This window comes from Solanum verrucosum, unplaced genomic scaffold, assembly GCF_900185275.1.
Source record: "Solanum verrucosum unplaced genomic scaffold, falcon-dt-bn FXZP01000144.1, whole genome shotgun sequence".
Lineage (NCBI taxonomy): Eukaryota > Viridiplantae > Streptophyta > Magnoliopsida > Solanales > Solanaceae > Solanum > Solanum verrucosum.
The window spans coordinates 1,499,473-1,518,456 of NW_026020773.1; the positions used below are offsets into that span (position 1 = coordinate 1,499,473).

Genomic DNA, 18,984 nt, shown 5'->3' on the forward strand with positions numbered 1-18,984 from the left:
TTGGGGAATCCAGAAATTTTTTCTGAAAATATTATATGATAACCTCTGTAATGAGTTGGCGAAACATTACGTATTGTCCCGCCATTTTTCATGTATTTACGAGCCAACTTTTAGTAATTACCCGACTTACGCCGTTTTTCATCTGTATTAGCCCATGAATTTTGCAACTTTTGGACACCCTTTTTTTTTTTGAAAAAAACTTTATAAGAACTTCCGTAATGAGTTGAGGAAACATTACGTATATCCTGCCATTTTTTTCACGCATATTTTCGCCTTCTGCTTCTCCAAACAAAGAATATCTAATTGATCATTCATAATTAATGGACCCACAAATTTAAGCTCAAATAGAATCTATTTCTTTTTATTTCTACCTGATATCTAATACTCATATTAGAGTTGAACTAAATCCGAGTTACCATCAAAAAGCTTCCATCTACAATAAGATATCCAATATAATTTCATAAATGAAGTCTGAAAAATGTAAAATATACACACGTAGAGAGACTATTTTCAATACTCTCGACTCAAGCAAAGAATTTCAAAATAGGTAGAAAAAGAAATACAATAATGAAGAAGTCATTATTGAAATAAATATGACAATTTAAACAAATAAAGTAACATATAATAATAATAATAATAATAATAATAATAATAATAAATGTATATAAGAAAAAAAATATACAATGTGTTAATCTTCTACCCGATCATCGATCTCGTTATTCTCCTATCAAGAAGTCCAAATACATATATACATATATAAGCCGCCACACAATGAACATAAATAGTAATAATATGGACAAAAACAGCAGAAGATAAAAATTACAACAATGTAAGAGTACTCCATAAGTGAAATCATGAGAGGGTAGGATATACGCTGACCTTACCCCTACCTTTGCAGAATAGGAAATCTATTTCCGATGACCCTTGACTTGAAAGAAACCGAAAAAGATATCAGTAATAGATTATATTAGCAGTAAACGATAGGTCTATTGTCCATACATTTGAAACATATGCATAACACATTTTCAAAATGGATTCATCAAGTTATCACTTGAGGTACACTGCAATTCATAATCGATAAACAAAATTTTCATTTGCCTACAACTGAGAATCAAACCATAAGTTGCCAGTGATACATTTTTGCATGAACAGACTTCGCGACAATCAGCTTATGTAGAAAATAAATGCATCCTTCTACGCCAATAGACAAGCAACATCCATGTTATGTGAACTTGAAAAAAAAAAACCTATTCCGACTTTCAAAGAACCAAGAAAGTCTCAGTGATTCGGAAATGTACAAGTTGCATTAAATTCCAATGAAGTCAGCTCTAAACGTAGCGAAGTCGCCCAAAACTGAAGGTTGCTGCAAATCTTTAACAGGAATCAGTTCACTTCAAATTTTAACTGATGTAGTAATCGTGCTGTTCCACATATAGAACACTGTGAATTCTGGGGAACAAACTGGCGAAAATCATTTCTCACTTAGTACTGGCACTTAAAGCAACATTTCCCCGTCAGGGCCAGTGATCATATTCTCCAAGTCTTCTTGTGACAATAGAGTTTTTTTACCCAGCGCACCGTTCTTATCATATGGTTGAGCCATTTTTCTCAAAAACTGCATTCAGGGGAGTAGAAAAGATTTAAAATTAGAAGTGCCAGTTTCTATTAATGCAATCAAATTGAGGCTCATGTCATCATCAAAACAACAACTCCTCGATTCCAAGCGAGCTGGGCTCAACTATATAAATCCTCATTGATTCATGTCGATCAATTTAAGTTCACATCAGTCCACTATTATACGACAACATACCCAGTGTAATCCCACTAGTGGGTCTGGGGAGGGTAAAGTGTACGCAGACCTTACCCCTACCTTGGGACTAGGTAGAGAGCTTGTTTATGATAGACCCTCAGCTCAAGGATCAGTCCAAAAAAAATATAGCACTAGAAGAGTAGTTCTCTATATTTTCCACTGCTTGAGGCTTCTATCATAGAATGTACAGAAATTCAAACCTAGCTATCTTCACTAGAATAGTCCAAGCTTAACATCCGAACCCCTGCCCACTTCCCTGTACGACCACTGATACGGACAAAACAGAACTATTTTTTTAATCAAACAGGATGAAAAAGAAGATCCTCCGAAAGATGCATAGCACATTTGATGATCCTCAGAATGGTTTTCTGATGCATCTGACTATTAATGGCATGCTGGAAACAGTTAACAGCAAAACATAAAACTAATACCACACACCTCTTTTGCTATATACACGGCCATGTCTGTACTTAAGTTCAGGTGAGCATCCCGTAAATGTGAAAGTATCCATCCAGGCAATTTGGAGCGCTTATCATGACGGCTATATCTGATCACAGGATACAAGAGGCAAGGCATCATAAGCATCTTGATCCAATACTTTTTTGGTGTGTGTGCTGTGGGGGGGGGGGGGGGGGAGAACATATTCAAGACAATAATTTCTTGGCACATTGTAAATTTGTCAATAATATAGACTGTAGGTTAGTATAATAGATAAGAAGTTGGATAAAACATCACCAGTTGCTTGTGCATCATTTCTAAATTTTGTTTCACTTCCTAGTTTTTTCTATTAACATTATACAACTGACACGACAAAGAAGCAAAAACCTTTTATCAGCAAAAATCATCATGCCATAATCTGCCTTTGAACGAATAACTCGACCCACACATTGAGCAGCTTGCCTCTGGAAATATATGGTAAGTAATTAAATAACGGAGAGAAAAAACAAATACAGATTATAAGGACTATAACCGAGTCTGGAAGTACCAAAGCATCAAAAGTCAGAAAATCGCCCTCTTTTATCTGGAAGGTCTCCCTCAGATATTCCAACCGTGCAAGCAATATTCTGCAATTTTAACACAGCTCAAGGTGCAATATATAGCATAAAAGATAAAGTTCACGTGTCTCTATCCGTGAATGGATTATCTGATCAAAAGAAGACAACATTATTTTGATATTCCATCAAAAGGATGTGCCTTTGAAACTTCCTTCTGATTAAAAAGAGAACCACTCTTTCATCATTAGATCATAAGGGAAGTGAAGCCTAACACATAGTTATACTAACCTGCTTAGCGTGTATTGGAATGGAACGCCAAACATGATAACAAGCCTGCCATAGTGTCTATCAAAGTCTATACCTTCAGCCACTTTTCCCCTGCACAGTAACACATGGACATCATTAAGTCCAATGTCATAGGGGTATACCAGATCAATTTGCACAGGATTTCACATCATCATTGCTGCAAAAAATGATATATGCACTTTTGCAGTTGATACAAAAACTGAATTAAGTAGTCTTATGGAAACCTTACAAAGTTATGTTTCAAAACAACAACTCTCTCTATAAGTTTAAACAACTTCCCTACTAGATAGATGGCAACAATGTCGTCAAAGGTGCGGTTAAGCACTGAAGCGAGGCTCTCAAAACGTGTTGAGAGCTTTGCCTCACTTATTGTGCACTTCAGTGTCATCATCAAGGTTCTAAGGCATACTTTTCCTTGCCAATGAGATTCCTCTGAAGAGGCAATACTATCCAATTGATATTTTGCTTTATCGTGATTTTCTTTTATATTTACTTTGTTCATACATTTGTCATTCATGGTTATAATTATTAGTTTTGGACTAAACATATATAATTTTTTTGTATTGTTTCTCCCTTTGAGCCTTTTTTATTTAAGTCAATGTTGTATTTGCGCTTTACGCTCAAAACCCCCATGGACCTTAGAGCTTTTTTGCGCTATTTTCTTTTGATAAAATTGGTTGACAACCATTCATAACTTTCTGAATTTCCCTTATAGAGAGAGGAATCAAAAGAAAGGAACTAAAACTACATCAGCAATAGGCATTTTCCCTTAAAAGGAAGCATGGCAAAGTGAAAGATCGGAAGTAATTATGCAATGGTAGAATTTTCTCAGCAATTTGAGCTAAGAATAATTATATAATAGAAGTTCTATTCAAGAAGTGCACGTTATACAGTTTACTGAAACTACCAATCAAACTTTCTGTTCCACTTTTTCTTTACTTGGTCAGTTTTGAATACCTTTACAAAATCTTGAACTTCCAGTCCAGTTTCAGTTTGAAATTATTTTTACCATTAACAGATACATACAGATGCGCAGCAGAGAGCTGTCTTAGGTTTCATGCATCTTTATTTTATGCCAAAAATGTAATTGTCTAATTGAAGCAGCTTAACAAAAACAAAGCAGAGAGAGAGAGAGAGAGAGAGAAGATGCAAAACCCAAAAATAGATTATGCAAAATGAAAACCTGGTACACAACAAAACTGGAATAGCTTTGAACTCATTTTTGTTCAAATATCATTTTCTCATTTTCAGAAGTATGAGTTGACTCAATTGCTGAACAGAAGTAATGGAAACTGGCAGAAACATGTGAAACGCTGACCCCCTAGTTTCTATGATGGTGAAGGAATAGAATGGTCAAAGTTAGGAGAAAGAAAGAATCATAACACATAAATATATCAAACAAAAAAAGTCTACCAGGTTAATTAAAATTGAAAAAAAAAAACTACAAAGAGCTCTGAAACTATGAATTAAGCCAATGTAATTCCTATATCTGTTACAACATGGCAAACTTAGCCGAGGTAACCTAAAAGTTGTCTTCCAATTTAAAGAGAAACTTTGAACAAATCCGGTATCATCATTTGAGAATTAATCTAGCCAATTAGCTTTGGAAGCTAGTCCGACAATAAGATAGACAGTAACAAAGAATTAGGTATAGAACTCAAAATATTACTCTCTCCGTTCCAATTTGTTTCTTACTTTCCTTTCTAGTCCGTTTCAAAAAGAATGCCTCTTTCCTTTTTTGGAAACTCCTTAATTTCAACTTGCCACATGGCATGTTTAAGACCACAAGATTAAAGGGCATTTTGGTACATTCTACATATCTTTAGTTTAAGACTACAAGATTCCAAAGTCTTCTTTACTTTCTTAAACTTCAGGTCAAGTCAAAACCAAACCAGACAAGCAAATTGAAATGGAGGAAGTACAACTTTATCACTTATTCTATTACATTCAAAAAGAAGAAGAATATCAAATACAAAGAATTTAGTGCATGTTCAAACCTAAAACAAGTCATTCACTCACTTGCACATTTGAAAGAAATTTAAGACTGATAATTTGTGTTTGGCACATAAGAAACAAGGCATGGAAATACAAAATTGTTAAATGCATAACCTCAAAAAAAGATTCACCTAGCAACTGAGAAGAAAACCGCACCCCTCCCACTATCACAAGCCTTGCGATAATTATCCAAAGCCAATGTAGTCTCTACAACATCCTGGGTCTCGATAAATACGAGTTTATGTTGCATTATATCCTGCATCATATAATGATGATAAGAAAAAACAACAGAGAGAAGTAGCGACATGTGTGATAAGGCATTGTTGTTAAGCTTTAAACATTCTCAATTAGTTCATTGAAAAGAGTGGTCTATCTGAAAGTTGAGAGGAGAACAAAATAAAAGGTGTAGTGGCACCTTTAATATTCCTGATTCATGCCAACTATTGACAATTCCGTCCATATAAGAGTAACTGACAAAAAAACAGACAACCCCATCTGGAACAACAGAAACCATTTCTAGCAAAAGCTTCCCATAATTTTTCTCGACGCCCGGATCGCTTCTCAGGTCATACTTAGTGCTTACAGGAAGCTGATCACTGCAGTTTAAGAGAAATACAAAACAGATAACATGTACCAAATTCTTCAACATAATCAAGCTAAGAAACACTCAAACAGGATATATGCTCTCCTTCTCATCCACATCTTGTGAGTGGGTTGGGAGTTGAGATAGGTATAGTCATGAGGTCAACAGCTAGTCAGATGTTTACCTTCCCCGTGTAAGGACCATTGGGCATATGCAATCCCTTGTCAATGACATCTTGAAGCTTCGACTAACTACCGGATTAAAATTGAGAAGACGAGGATAGAGATCAATTGGACTGAGGGTCCCCGAGGTAATCACAACAGATTGGAATCGTTCAAAAACAGGCTTTATGGCAAGAGAGGCATCGTGACAGGTAAGCTGGCATGCCAAAATATTTCTGACGTAAGAAAATTGAGCACTAATCGTAAAGCAACTTAAAAAATATCAACGGCAATTTAGATATCTTCCCAGTAAAATGCATTTCAAAACAATATAGCAATATTTTTATGGACAGATTTGCATTACAGAACACATGGACTATGATTAGACTAATTAGAGGCAATCATTACAAAATGATCAATATAAAGAAAGACAAATTGACTCCCCACTCAGGTAAGAGGCATCACAATCGTAAGTGTCTTGAGAACAAATAAAAGACCAGCGCACTCGAAAATCCAACATCTGAATGGTAAAATATTTAGAAACTAATAACAATAATTTCCAATATATACTATTTAACTCAAGACAGATAAATCACAAAGCTAGACTAGTAAGAGGTATTATAAGACAAATATGTCCCAAGAGAAGCAAACACGCACCTGCAGGACAGGATCAGGAATATGTGGCATCCTCTCGTCATATGGTTCAATTATAATGGAAAAGCCCCGAGAGTACGTCCCTACCAACGTGGCAAGGTCACAAACAGTTTGTATATGCAGAAACTCATCTGTATCAGTAATCTCCAGGGTTAACATAAGGGAGTGAAGCCTATCATAACAAAATTTTAACATCTTTTGATCAATTCCAACTTGTGTATTAATAGAAGCAACAAAGGCAACAGGGCCCTCTTTTTCTACATTATCAGTCTCCAGACGCCCATTAAGATACTGGACAAATCTTCGCAGAACAGACAAGAAGTGCTCTGCTTTCCTTATATTTCCTGGCACTGCTTCCTTCATGATGTCATCAGGCAAGGCAGGATTAGCAAGCCATACATCCTGAGCTGTACAAAGAAGATAGACGAGCAAGAACCTTGGTTTACTATCACTAGCGCAAGGTTAGAAATACATCGTCAACAAACACTTTAATCAACATACCAGGCAGTCTTTGTGCTAGACCCTCAACTAGACGATTATACTCAACCCGCAATCGACCAGCATCAGTAGCCTTCAGCCTTCCTACCATGCAAGATGTTAGCCAAACGTGGGTATCTCACCATCCTTTTACTTTTCTTTTCTTCTTTTTTTCTTTAAATATTTACCTTTACAGGGCTTGTCCAAGAGAGGGTTATAATAAATCATTACATCATATATACTAGATTGAACAATCTCCAAGGTATTTCAAATCATTTTTAACCCAGAAAACTACAGCATGAAACATAAATCAAATGCTATTAGAAAATTTATACATCTGTGCTCACAAGTAAGAATATGCAAACCATGGTTCAGCATGAAAGGTACTACGGACACAATGTCACAGAAGATAAATCATAGGTGTCCTTTTGATTATGAAATGCTTTATAATGTTTTTTTAATGAAAAATATTTTATAATGTTTTGATTTGCTTATATTCCATTATTGTATTCAAAGTCTCGCGTCATCCTTGAATTAGGGAGTCAATGATACTTACTAAGAGAATAAAGAAAGAAAGGAGAAAGGTACATTCTGGTGATCAGAAGGATCACCAGAGAAGAGGAGAGAGGGAAATATCGAGCTAGACTATAAACTCGATATTAGTGCCTGAGAGAACTTTTTCTAACAGGGTTTTTGTTAATCCTATTTTAACTTCTTATTATATCAAAACTTGATTCTTACCATGAATTCTTGAAACTAAATATATTAATAATTGGGAGAAATTCACAACTCAAAAACAATATTTTTTGAGTCATTGTGACAAGAAGAGGTAATTATTTTTTGCTTGGTTGTTAAAAGATTGTCATTGACAAGAAGAGGTAATTGTCACAGAAGATATGTACCTTTCAATTTCATTAGACATCCTACTGAGATTCCTTGTTGCCCCTTCAAGTGTTTGCTTCCTCACACTGACACTAAGTGCCTCGATACATACATTGTCTATATTATGGGCCTCATCAAACACTACAACACACTCTCTCTCCATCTCCTTTGATATGATACCAGCAACCTTGGGATCAAGCAGGTATTGGTAGCTGTAAACCACAACATTTGCCTGCTGCACCATATGCCGCGCCAGAAAGTATGGGCACCAGCCTTTCTCCTTACCATACAATCTTAGCTCCTACAAAAATGCTTTAATCATCGCACAAGATCATATGCAAACTTGAGCACCTCCATTAACAGAGAAGAATATAAACAAGAAAACTAGATGCATATAAAAGCGGGAAAAAATTTATGGTCAAGAATCAATCTCCAGAGCATATAATGCAATCACTGAAAGTACAAGAGCTTCCCTATAACCCATTCTCAAGCCAAACTACATTAGATATAACAGATGTCTTTGTATCCTCCAGAAATACAACAGAAATCCTGCACAAATGCAGTCTAACATCCTTACAGATATATATGCAAACTTGAGCACCCATGTTAACAGAGAGATGTATGAACAACAAAACTTGTTTCAAATATAGACAGAAATTTCTAGTCAAGAATCAGTCCATATAGCATGAGATGCAGTGAAAAAAACAGTTATATCTCTTCACCACTGAAAATTTAAGCTCTTCTTTATACCTGATTCTCATTCTAACCATCTTACAGGAACATATGCACCACCCACTTTAACAGAAAAATATAAACAGATGTTACTGCATACTTCACAAATGCAATGCCAGGAATAACCAATTTTAATTCTCCACGGGTGCAAGAAAAAATGTGTCTTTCACTTAACTCCACCTATGTGAGCTGAAGCATAAGCATAGTCTAAAAATGAGCAGGGATTCAAATAGCTAACTCCAACAAAATTGGGATTGAGACATAGCTAAGTATACATTGACTCAAAAATTACAGTAAGAGTTCTAGTCAAGAATCAATGCAGTGAATTAACTAAGTCATATATCTTTTCAGCACTCAAAATTCAAGTGTGTCTATATAATCCTTCTCAAACCAAATTAGATTAGATATAACAGATTTCATTGTAACCTCCACAAAAGCAATCTCAAGAATAAGGTGCAAGCAAAAAATGTGTCTTTCACTTACTATAACCAGCAGAAGCATAAAAATAGTCTAACTATGAACCAGATTCATAATAGCAGCTCCAACTAATTTGCGATCAAGGATGGTTAATACTCAAACTCAGTCACCCACTTTAACAGAAAAATATAAACAAGGAAACTCAACTTAATCATGACAGTAAAAGTTCTAGTTAAGAAACAGCCTTTACAACATAGAATGCATAAAAACTCTTCAATGCTGCACAATCAATTGTTTCACTATAACCCCTTCTCCAACCACATTAGATTATAGGCATAATACATACACGGACACTCAAACTAAGTAAGCACTCCAACTTTGAATATGCATATCTAGTCACCTCAACTCATCTCCACTGTGTCAGTTGAACACTCCAACTAACAAAATGATCATCTAGACACCTCCAAAATTTATGTGCCACGTCAACATCAAGTGTCCACGAGACACAGTAGAGACGAGTTGGATTGTTTAGGTACCAGTTGAGACCAAGTTGAGGTGTCAAAATATGCTCTATCAAAGTTGTAGTGCTTACTTGTTAGTTGAGGCCAAGTTTGAGTGTTTGTTTATGTATTATGCTTAGATTATATAACAGATGTCATTGTACCTCGACAAGCAATGTCAAGAACAACCAATTTATGTTTATGTATTATGCCTAGATTATATAACAAATGTCATTGAACCCTCCACAAGCAATGTCAAGAACAACCGATTTATTTCCACATGAAGCAAGCAAAAAAAGCTATCTTTCACTTAACTATAACCATTTAAAGCATAAAAATAATAAACCACATTCATATAGCTAACTCCAACTAATTTGGAATCGAGGCATAGTTAATCATACATTGATTGAAGGGTGAGAGATATACCTGCAAAGTATAAACACCAGCAGGCAAAGTGGAAGTACCAGCCTTATCAGCAGCATCATAATTCTCATAAAAGGAACAAGTAGGAATATTTGGATTTTCAACAGCAATTGCTCTAACCCAACTAGCAGTAAGTTTCCTACAACCAGCATCAACAGAATCCCTATTCTCAGCAGAAACCACAGATGGGTTCACACACAAATTCTTTCTTGATGACAACCCAATTGCCAGCATTCGGGCCCCCGGCCCGAAATGCTGTAACTGATAATTATACAACAATTTAAGCTCAGCTAATGTTTTCTCCATTTCATGTACAGTTCTTGTACAATAAAGAAGCTTAATTGGATTTGATGGTTTTGAAAGTCTGTAACTTGTAATTAAAGAAAGTAAAGCAATTGTTTTACCAGTTCCTGTAGGCATTTCAAGAAGACAATGCCCTTTTGCATCTAAAGCTCTTTTGAGTTCTAACATGTATTGATACTGTTCTGGATATATGTTATCATATGGAAAATAGATTGTTACATCTTCTAATTGGAATTTCATCTTCTGGGGTTTGCTAATTTTCTTGTTTTGTGATGAAAAAATTGAATCTTGGTGAGTCTTTTTGAAGAAAAATTGAATCTTTGTGAGTTTTTTTGAAGAAAAATTGAGACCCAAATGGGAGTATAGAGAAATTTATGAAAGTTCTTTAGACCCTAATGTTGTATAGGATTTAACAGTGAAGCGGCAAAGAGTGAGGGGGGTTGGGTTTGGGTTTGGGGGTTGGGGCCGGGGTCCTATATTGATTTGTTCCAATTATGTACACTTAAATAAGGTTAATAATGTTTGTTCCAATTTACGTGAAATAAGAATTTTAAAATTTAATTTTTTAATTTTATCATATATTTAGAAATATAATCTTTAAAAAAAATTGAAATACTAATTTATATATTTTTAAAAAAATTAAATTGCATCAAAAAAATTCTTATTTAACTTTTGAAAAGCAAAATGTCATATAAAGTTTGATAGAGAGAACATATTTTTTGTGGAGAAGTGTTATAGATTTAGGAGGAAAGGAACATTTTTTACTAACATAATGATGAAAAAATATTTTCTTTAATTATGCAATAAGTCTCAATTAAAATAGATTAGAGGTGTCACAATTTATAAAGATTGATATGGGCAGACATATTTTAAGTGATGTCGTAATTGTTTAGCTTCGTTTTCTTGAATGTATTTTGTTATTCTTTTTCTACATTTGTTTTGTACTTTGTTATCTTGTCTTGCTATTATGCTTGGAATACTTTTACGTTCTTTCGAGTTGAGGATCTATCGTAAATAGCATCTCTAACTCATAAAGATAAAGGTAAGTTATGTGTATATCTTATTCTCAGACTCCACTCGTAACATTACATTAGATATGTTATCATGTTATTTTTAATTTATTTACGTAATAAACACTTAAAACACACGCAAAACCTTAAATTCAAGTTGAATGAGAACAAACATGTAGTTAAAGTGTCTAGTTTATCTCATATAAAAAATGAGATAAAATAATCTCATGTTAAACGAGATAAGGTGCAATGTCTAAAGACTAAAATTAATACTTAGATTTATATCATGTTTGATTGACGGTATAAAGAATGTAGCACATGTAATTGTGTTGCTTCTTCTTTAACCATAAGTCTCGAATTCGAGTCTTGAGTATGGAAGAACCTCTGACACGAATCTGAACTAATTGAATTCAAATACAAATATCAAAACAACCGCTTACAAAACAAGTCAACAATAAATGCAAAGGCAAGACAACTTTGTGCTATTTATAACGTTGGTGTCTGTATACTCTCCTATTTAAAGACAACCTCATCAGCTCCTCCAATACTAGCCGTTACATATTCAACTTTCTCTCTCTAAAACCCTCTCTCTCTCCAAATCCAGAAAGCTCAAATGACAATCTCAGTAGAATCTTCATCCCCTGCTTCCCTTAACAAGGTACTTTATTCATTAAAGATTGCAACTTTAGATTTGTTTTTATGGTATGACAAGTTCTGTTGATTCTTTAGCCTCGATTATTGTATGTTACAGTTCATGATTGTTGTTACTGTAGTCTTTTTTTCGTCTATCGGAAACAATTTTTCTACTTTCTTGTGCAGATTTTTTATTAAAAACCCAACATTAAAGATTGCAGCTTTAGATTTGTTTTTTTATAAAAAATTGAATTTTTCCACCATTTCAGGGTTCATCAAGCTTGATGGGTTCTTCACCAATTTACAGTCCATCATCAGATAAACGATTCTGGAGTAATCTTCGCAGTAGGGTAGATACTCTTCTTGAAAAGCGTGAAAATCACAACCCTGCTCAAAAGGTAAATTGGGCTTAAATTATTTTTCAAGATTTTATTTTTGGTAGTTTTATTGTAGTTTGCTTTTTGCTACTATATGTTGTTCCTTGTACCTCAATTATTGTTATTGTTGTTGTTGTGTGTTGTTTCTTGTACGGACTGGTTTAACTTGAGCCGAGAGTTTATCAGAAACAATTTCTCTACCTATGAGGTAGGGGTAAGTTGTGCGTACACTCTACCTTTCCCCGACTCCACTTGTGGGATTATACTGGGTTTGTTGTAGTAGTAGTATTTGCTTTTGGGTCTCAATTTTTGTTTAATTTTGTGTGTAAAATGGTTTGTAGCAGCTCGATGGAGCAGAGGATCGATCGAAGAGGATGAAGGAGGATGCTATGCTTTTACTAAGAGGATTTGATTCAGTATCTTCCTCTCTTTCACTGTTATCTGACAATCTGGAAAATGCCCTTCAGGTATCCCTTGTTTTAATGTTTGATTAAAGCTCATATAGGATTAAATCTATGATTTTTCAAATGTTGGGATGCATTTTTGGTTTGTAAACTGAGTTTTTGTACCTTAATTTGGATGAGCATTTGTGTTTGTTAATCATAAATGGAGGGCACGGAGTAGGGTAGTAAATTAGTAGGTAGTAGTGTGTTGTCTAAAATATCAGTCAATTCTAGTAGTCGTAGTATTGTTCCTTTAGTTTCATATCATTTGGTTTCTGTTACTATTTGTTGTTTCTTGTACTTCGATTATCAGTGTTGTAGTGTGTTGTCTTAATATCAATCAATTCTAGCAGTCGTAGCATTACTATTTTATTGTAGTTACTGTTTAGAATGTCTTGATATGCTTTCACTTCCATTACTCCTTTTCTGGACTTGCTTTGGATTGTTTTCCTTGAATCAAGGGTCTACCGGAAACAACCTCTCTTACCTCCGAGGTAGAGGCAAGGTCCGTGTACACTCTACCCTCCCAGAGCCCACTTTATACTGGGTATGTTGGTGTTGTTGTAATCATAAATAATTGATAGATGGGGTTAGAAGAAGATGCTGCTTATAGATACTCTTACACTTCTGGAATGTAACGTTTCAAGGCGTACATAAGTCATAATGACTATATTTTGTTGAAGTTGAAGCATAAGAAGAGTACTTGGGAGTAAATGCACTGCATAATATAGTTGAAAAAGAAAGCATACAAGTTGAAACTGTGTTTGCCCGTGCATCATGGAGTTATTGATCATGCATCCTGTAATTTTCTCATACAGGGAGCAAGGGATCTAGCAAAACCACCCACATTGACAGATATACTTCATTGCACAATGGAGAAGGCAAGTCGAGAAAACCAATCAAAGGAAGGTAAACATGAGGGAGACGAAGAAAACGAAGAGACTGAAGAAGGAAACAAAGGATTGAAGAGGAAATTGGACGAATGCTCGGAGGATTCACAACAAGATGATGATACCAAAAAAGAAAATGGGCAGGTCTTGAAACATATTGGGAAGTTCAAGAAAGCCAAAAATGTTGGTACCCGTCTCTCTCATTTTATTTTTGTTGGTGTTACATTATAGTTACTTTTGCATTTGTGTTCACAAGCTAACTTGACATTATTAACTCTGTGAAGCTTGCGATTTCCATGGCGTCAAAAGCAGCCACGTTAGCTCGAGAACTGAAATCAATGAGATCAGACTTGCGCTTTATGCAAGAACGTTCTGCTCTTTTGGAGGAGGAGAATAGAAGGCTTCGTGATGGCTTTGACACTGGGATACCACCAGAAGAAGACGACCTGGTAATACTTGACATCCTCGCTCAAATTGTTTACTACTTGATCTGCGATGCAATGTGAAATAGATTTAAGTTGTATAAACTGACAGTATAATATATCACATTGAGTGATACACTACTTGAAGCATGACACTCAAAATGTTTACTACTTGAATCGTCACACACAAATTGCTTACTACTTGAAGCATGACAGTAAAATTGTTTACTACTTGAACCATAACAGAATGTAATTTACTTTGCTGTATAAACTGACAGTTTCATATGGTAGATAATAGAGAGTGATACTACTTGAACTGTGACACTCAAAATGTATATTACTTTGAACTGTGACACTCAAAATGTTTATTTTTGCCATGACACTCAAATTGGTTACTACTTGAAGCGTGACGCTTAAATTGTTTACTACTTGAAGTGTGACACTCAAGTTGTTTACTGCTTGAACCGTGACTCTCAAATTGTACTTTGTGGTGAACTGTGACAGAATGTAAAATATATATTATGCTATATGAACGGACAGTACCATATGGTTGATAACATAGAGTGATACTAGTTGAATGTGACAGTCAAATTGCTTACTACTTGAACCGCGTGACACTCAAACTGTTTACTGTTTGAAGCACGTTACACAAATTGTTTACTGCTTGAATCATGATAGAATGTGAAATATACTTTGCTATAAACTGACAGTATCATATGGTAAATATACTACTTGAACTGTGACACTCAAATTGTGTACTGCTTGAACCGTGACACTCATTCGTTTACTACTTGAACCATGAAACTCAAACTGTTTACTAGTCGAAATTGTCTGTATCTAACCTACTGTTTATCTTATAAATTTACTTAGGTGAGGCTCCAAATGGAGGCACTTCTAACTGAAAAATCCAGGCTTGCAAATGAAAATGCAAACTTGAATAGGGAGAACCAGTGCCTTAGACAACTTGTTGAGTACCACCAGTTGGCCTCAGAAGATCTCTCTGCGTCCTACGAAGGCTTACTTAGAGGAATGGGATTGGATATTTCATGTTCACCTGAGGAACATACTGAGGCAAATGATGGATCCGGAGCACGTGAAAAAGATCTGTATGGAATTTCCAAATCCCTTGATGATATCTATGATGATGAATGAAGAAATAGTGAATTTGAGTAAAATTGTTTTTTGCTCCTAGTGTAATCGCACCAGTGGAGTCTGTGCGCCATGTTGTAGTCTTACCTATATCAAATATTGTAAAAAAAAATTGTACCCTATGTTGCAAGTTGATGGAAAACAACAATTTTGTTGTTTCCTTTATACTTCTTCCTTTTCTGTTTCTTCTTCCCTTGGAATATTTGATAACTAGATTGGAGTATTTGTAATAGTTTAAAGATGAACTCTGTATCTATACGATTTCCGTATGTTTCATGACAGTGACGTATTTCAGTTTGTATTTTTTGTTAGTTTTTATTAATGCCACAAATCAACATACTAAACACACCAACTTTGAGGATGCACATTTAGACACTTCAACTCATCTCCACTGTGTCGGACTGTGTGCCCCATGGTATGCTATTGTTATTGTTGTTGTTGTTATTGTGGCTTTGAGTGTGAGGTAAACACTTGAAGCTCACTAGTCACTTGCATAGAAGTAAAAGCAAACCCTTTATGCTTAATTATAATTAATTAACTAAATGCAGTTTAATTATTCAACACAAATATATGGCCCTTACTCATTTCTTTATAAAGTATATTATTTTTTTGCTCTTTCTTTTTAATTTATTTTTTTCTATATATTGCAAAATTTCTCAGCCTCAAACTTACCAAAAAGGTCAAATTGGAATGGGAATTCCCTCTAATGCAAATCTTGTTCATGTCCCATTCATAGTATTCTTGTCCCTTTAACACCTCACCATATAAAAGTTAATGGATTCATATAAAATAATAATAATAATAATAATAATAATAATAATAAAGCTAGTGGATAAATTATATATATGATTGACACACCCAACATGCTATATATTTGAACTTTTAGGGGATTTTATAACGTTTTCAAGTTAATATACAGTCATTGAATTTAAAAGCGGAACTAAAGGTTAATGACCAACCCTTTTTTATTGAAGTTCATTTCTTCCCACAAGTGTAACTAAAGCTATACGTCATTTGCTTTATTGAAGAAATGAACTTCAATAAAAAAAAAAGTGTTTTTATAATTAAATACAAAAGTAGACACACCACAAGAAATTGTTTGGATTTCTAAGTATCTATATGGCACCATGACCCCACCCCCCCTCCACACCCCCAACCAAAACCCTACTCCTTCATGCCTATTGATAAGTGACAAAATTATATATGTATAGAGAAAGACAAAAGTATTGCCACTACAAGATATATAATTCCAAATAGAAGTCATAAATACTACTCCTAAGATTCTAAGAGAATAAATTGCATAAATAACATAAAATATTTTAATTATATAAAATAACATATTCAGTATAATTCACATGTCTAGTTCGAAGAAAATAGAATATATACAAATTTTACTTCTATTTCTATAAGGTAGAGATGTTATTTCAATTAACTCCTGGATCAGAAGAAATTTTTTGAAGTAGAATGAAAAAATATAATAACAAAATAGTAATAGAAAAAGTAAATGCATGGAGTAATAGAAAGGAATGAATAATGTGGAATAAGAAATTACGCAGTTACTAAATAATTACTAAGGCTAGTCCCCTCCCTCCCAAACATGACATGCGGCACTACTCAACTACCGGCTAATATTCTATCATAATGCTCAATTTTTATAACATTTTTTATATAAGGACAAACTTTCAATAAGTTGAAGTTGTATCATATCATCTTTAATCACCTGTTTTTATATACATTTATCGCTTTAAATCTACTATGTATAACACATAAACAAATACTCAAATTTAGCCTTAATTGGCAATAAACACCTCTAACTTTAAAAGTGTACATCAACTTGATCTTAACTGACAGCTAAAATATTGAAACTTGTCCTCACTATGCTTCGCGTGGACACCCAATTCTCTAAATGTGTATATTAAAAATTGAAGTATTTAATTATCAATTAAGACTAAATTAAAATATATATCTACATATTACGCCTAAAATGTATAATATTTTTAATGAATGTGAATTATTTGCTAAAATCACATTATATTAAGAATATGGTTTAATTGATTCAAACCCAAACACTATGTGATGCCTTATCCATTTATGGACAATGACACAAACTTTTACCATTTGACTAGATATATGGACAAGAAGAGAATTATATATAATTAAAATTAAATATTCAATTCAACTTTTTGAGAACATTAAATCTATGACACTAATGAGGAACCAATCAAACTTATTCTTATGGGGTTTCTTTCTTTTCAAGCTTTTAATTTCTTTTTTTTCTTTCAACATCCATTCTAGCCAAGGAAAATATTAATTTATTTTCTTGTTCTTCTTAGTAATTTTCTTGACCTAGCATATTATTACAACTTAAATAAAATCTAGTCATCCATAAAACTTATCCACATATATATTTTTTGCTTCCTATGTATGTTTCTGTCTGTTGGGAAGGTTGTTCTATGGACACCTTTGTCAAGTTGATGTGATTGGGACCAAATAAATCCAACCAATAATTAGGTATCTTTTTGTTTTTAGTCTCGTAGTTCATATCTTCACAAATATATTTATTTTATCAAAGTTTTTTTGAGACAATATCTAAATCATTACATTTTTCGTGTGGATCGAAAAGTGATCTTTTATCACTTTAACCATTATGTTAGTAGTAAAGATATTGATATGCCAAAATCTTAATGTCATATATATTTTTAGTACGATAGGTGGCCGAAAGAAATGAGAAGTAACATGTTATAGCATGTCCCTATATTGTGAATGGATCATTGCTCATGCATGTGATAGAATTTTAAATATTAATCGTTTTGATAAACTGGATTTGTTTCAAATATTTAATGTATATATTTTTTTAAAGTCATCCTCGCTATATAAATTAGTAGAATATTAATCAAGTAAAAGAATATAACTTTTTAAGAAAATGTATTACTATATAAGAAGAGTGAATAAAATTCACTCTTCTTTCGACACGTGGCACCAAGATGGCCCACCTACTTTTATATTTGGTTTTTGAAGATGGCCCACCTATCACAAAGATGGCCCACCTACTTTTATACACTCCTCTTTCATTATATTTTAATTTTTTCCTTTTTAAATAGTACTAAAAAATAAATTTAAAATATCACAAATTCGATTAACTCTCAAAATTTTACGCGAATTCTATAATTAAGACGAAGGGAATAACATATATTATTTGAAAAATTACTATATAATTACTACTCTTCTTATATAGTAATATTTTAATTTTTTCCTTTTTAAATAGTACTAAAAAAAAATTTTAAAATATTACAAATTCGATTAACTCTCAAAATTTTACGCGAATTGTATAATTAAGACGAAGGGAATAACATATATTATTTGAAAAATTACATTAAGAATACCATAAACCACAATAGTTAACAACTTACAATATTTGAAAAACATATTAACTCTCAAAATTTCACATGTGTCACATAAATTGGGACAAATGGAGTAACATATATTATTTGAAATTACGTTAAGAATATTATTAATCACAACTTAAAGTATTTAAAAATACATAACATATATTATTTGAAAATAATGTAAAAAATATTATAAATCATAATAATTAACAATTTAACGGATATTGTGCCCGTGCTTCCATTTAGAAGTGAGAATGTTTAGGAGCTTAGGGTTAGTCAGTCAATTGACCGATTTTCCCTTCTTCAACAACTTCCTCTATTTACTACAAAAATAATACTAAAAATCAATTTAAAATATTAAAATTTTGGTTAATTCTTGAAATTTCACATGTATTGCATAATATAATAAAGTGAGTAACATATATTATTTGAAAAT

The 18,984-nt window shown here is 33.5% G+C and overlaps 2 protein-coding genes across 3 annotated transcripts; one reads left to right on the forward strand and one right to left on the reverse strand.

The window, feature by feature from the left end:
* Window positions 1-1,046: 1,046 nt before the first annotated feature.
* LOC125812950 (general transcription and DNA repair factor IIH helicase subunit XPD) lies at window positions 1,047-10,548 on the reverse strand. The gene is made up of 12 exons (XM_049492429.1): window positions 9,939-10,548; window positions 7,884-8,164; window positions 7,006-7,082; window positions 6,508-6,911; window positions 5,874-6,067; window positions 5,522-5,702; window positions 5,238-5,362; window positions 3,094-3,183; window positions 2,796-2,874; window positions 2,636-2,712; window positions 2,249-2,357; window positions 1,047-1,615 (listed from the first exon to the last, which is right to left on the reverse strand). Exons 1-12 carry the CDS (start codon window positions 10,476-10,478, stop codon window positions 1,496-1,498), a joined length of 2,277 nt encoding a protein of 758 aa, XP_049348386.1. The 5' UTR covers window positions 10,479-10,548; the 3' UTR covers window positions 1,047-1,495.
* Window positions 10,549-11,797: 1,249 nt separating this feature from the next.
* Window positions 11,798-15,441, forward strand: LOC125812956 (uncharacterized). Of its 2 annotated transcripts, none has more exons than XM_049492437.1 (6): window positions 11,798-11,906; window positions 12,151-12,279; window positions 12,603-12,725; window positions 13,520-13,774; window positions 13,876-14,040; window positions 14,884-15,441. In XM_049492437.1, the coding sequence occupies exons 1-6, from the start codon at window positions 11,862-11,864 to the stop codon at window positions 15,163-15,165; spliced, it is 999 nt and encodes a 332-aa protein (XP_049348394.1). In that variant the 5' UTR covers window positions 11,798-11,861; the 3' UTR covers window positions 15,166-15,441. The 2 variants fall into 2 exon arrangements, with proteins under 2 accessions (XP_049348394.1, XP_049348393.1); XM_049492436.1 differs by having other exon boundaries at window positions 11,805-11,906; window positions 12,600-12,725.
* Window positions 15,442-18,984: the final 3,543 nt, after the last annotated feature.

Coding starts and splice junctions, on each gene's coding strand:
- LOC125812950 (XM_049492429.1), bottom strand. CDS start 10,478: ATGAAATTCCAATTAGAAGATGTAACAATCTATTTTCCATATGATAAC. Junction 7,083..7,883: donor ATGTCTAATGAAATTGAAAG/GTACATATCTTC, acceptor CATGGTAGGAAG/GCTGAAGGCTACTGATGCTG. Junction 3,184..5,237: donor GTTTTCTTCTCAGTTGCTAG/GTGAATCTTTTT, acceptor GTTACTGTGCAG/GGGAAAAGTGGCTGAAGGTA.
- LOC125812956 (XM_049492436.1), top strand. CDS start 11,862: ATGACAATCTCAGTAGAATCTTCATCCCCTGCTTCCCTTAACAAG. Junction 11,907..12,150: donor CCCCTGCTTCCCTTAACAAG/GTACTTTATTCA, acceptor CCACCATTTCAG/GGTTCATCAAGCTTGATGGG. Junction 12,280..12,599: donor ATCACAACCCTGCTCAAAAG/GTAAATTGGGCT, acceptor AATGGTTTGTAG/CAGCTCGATGGAGCAGAGGA.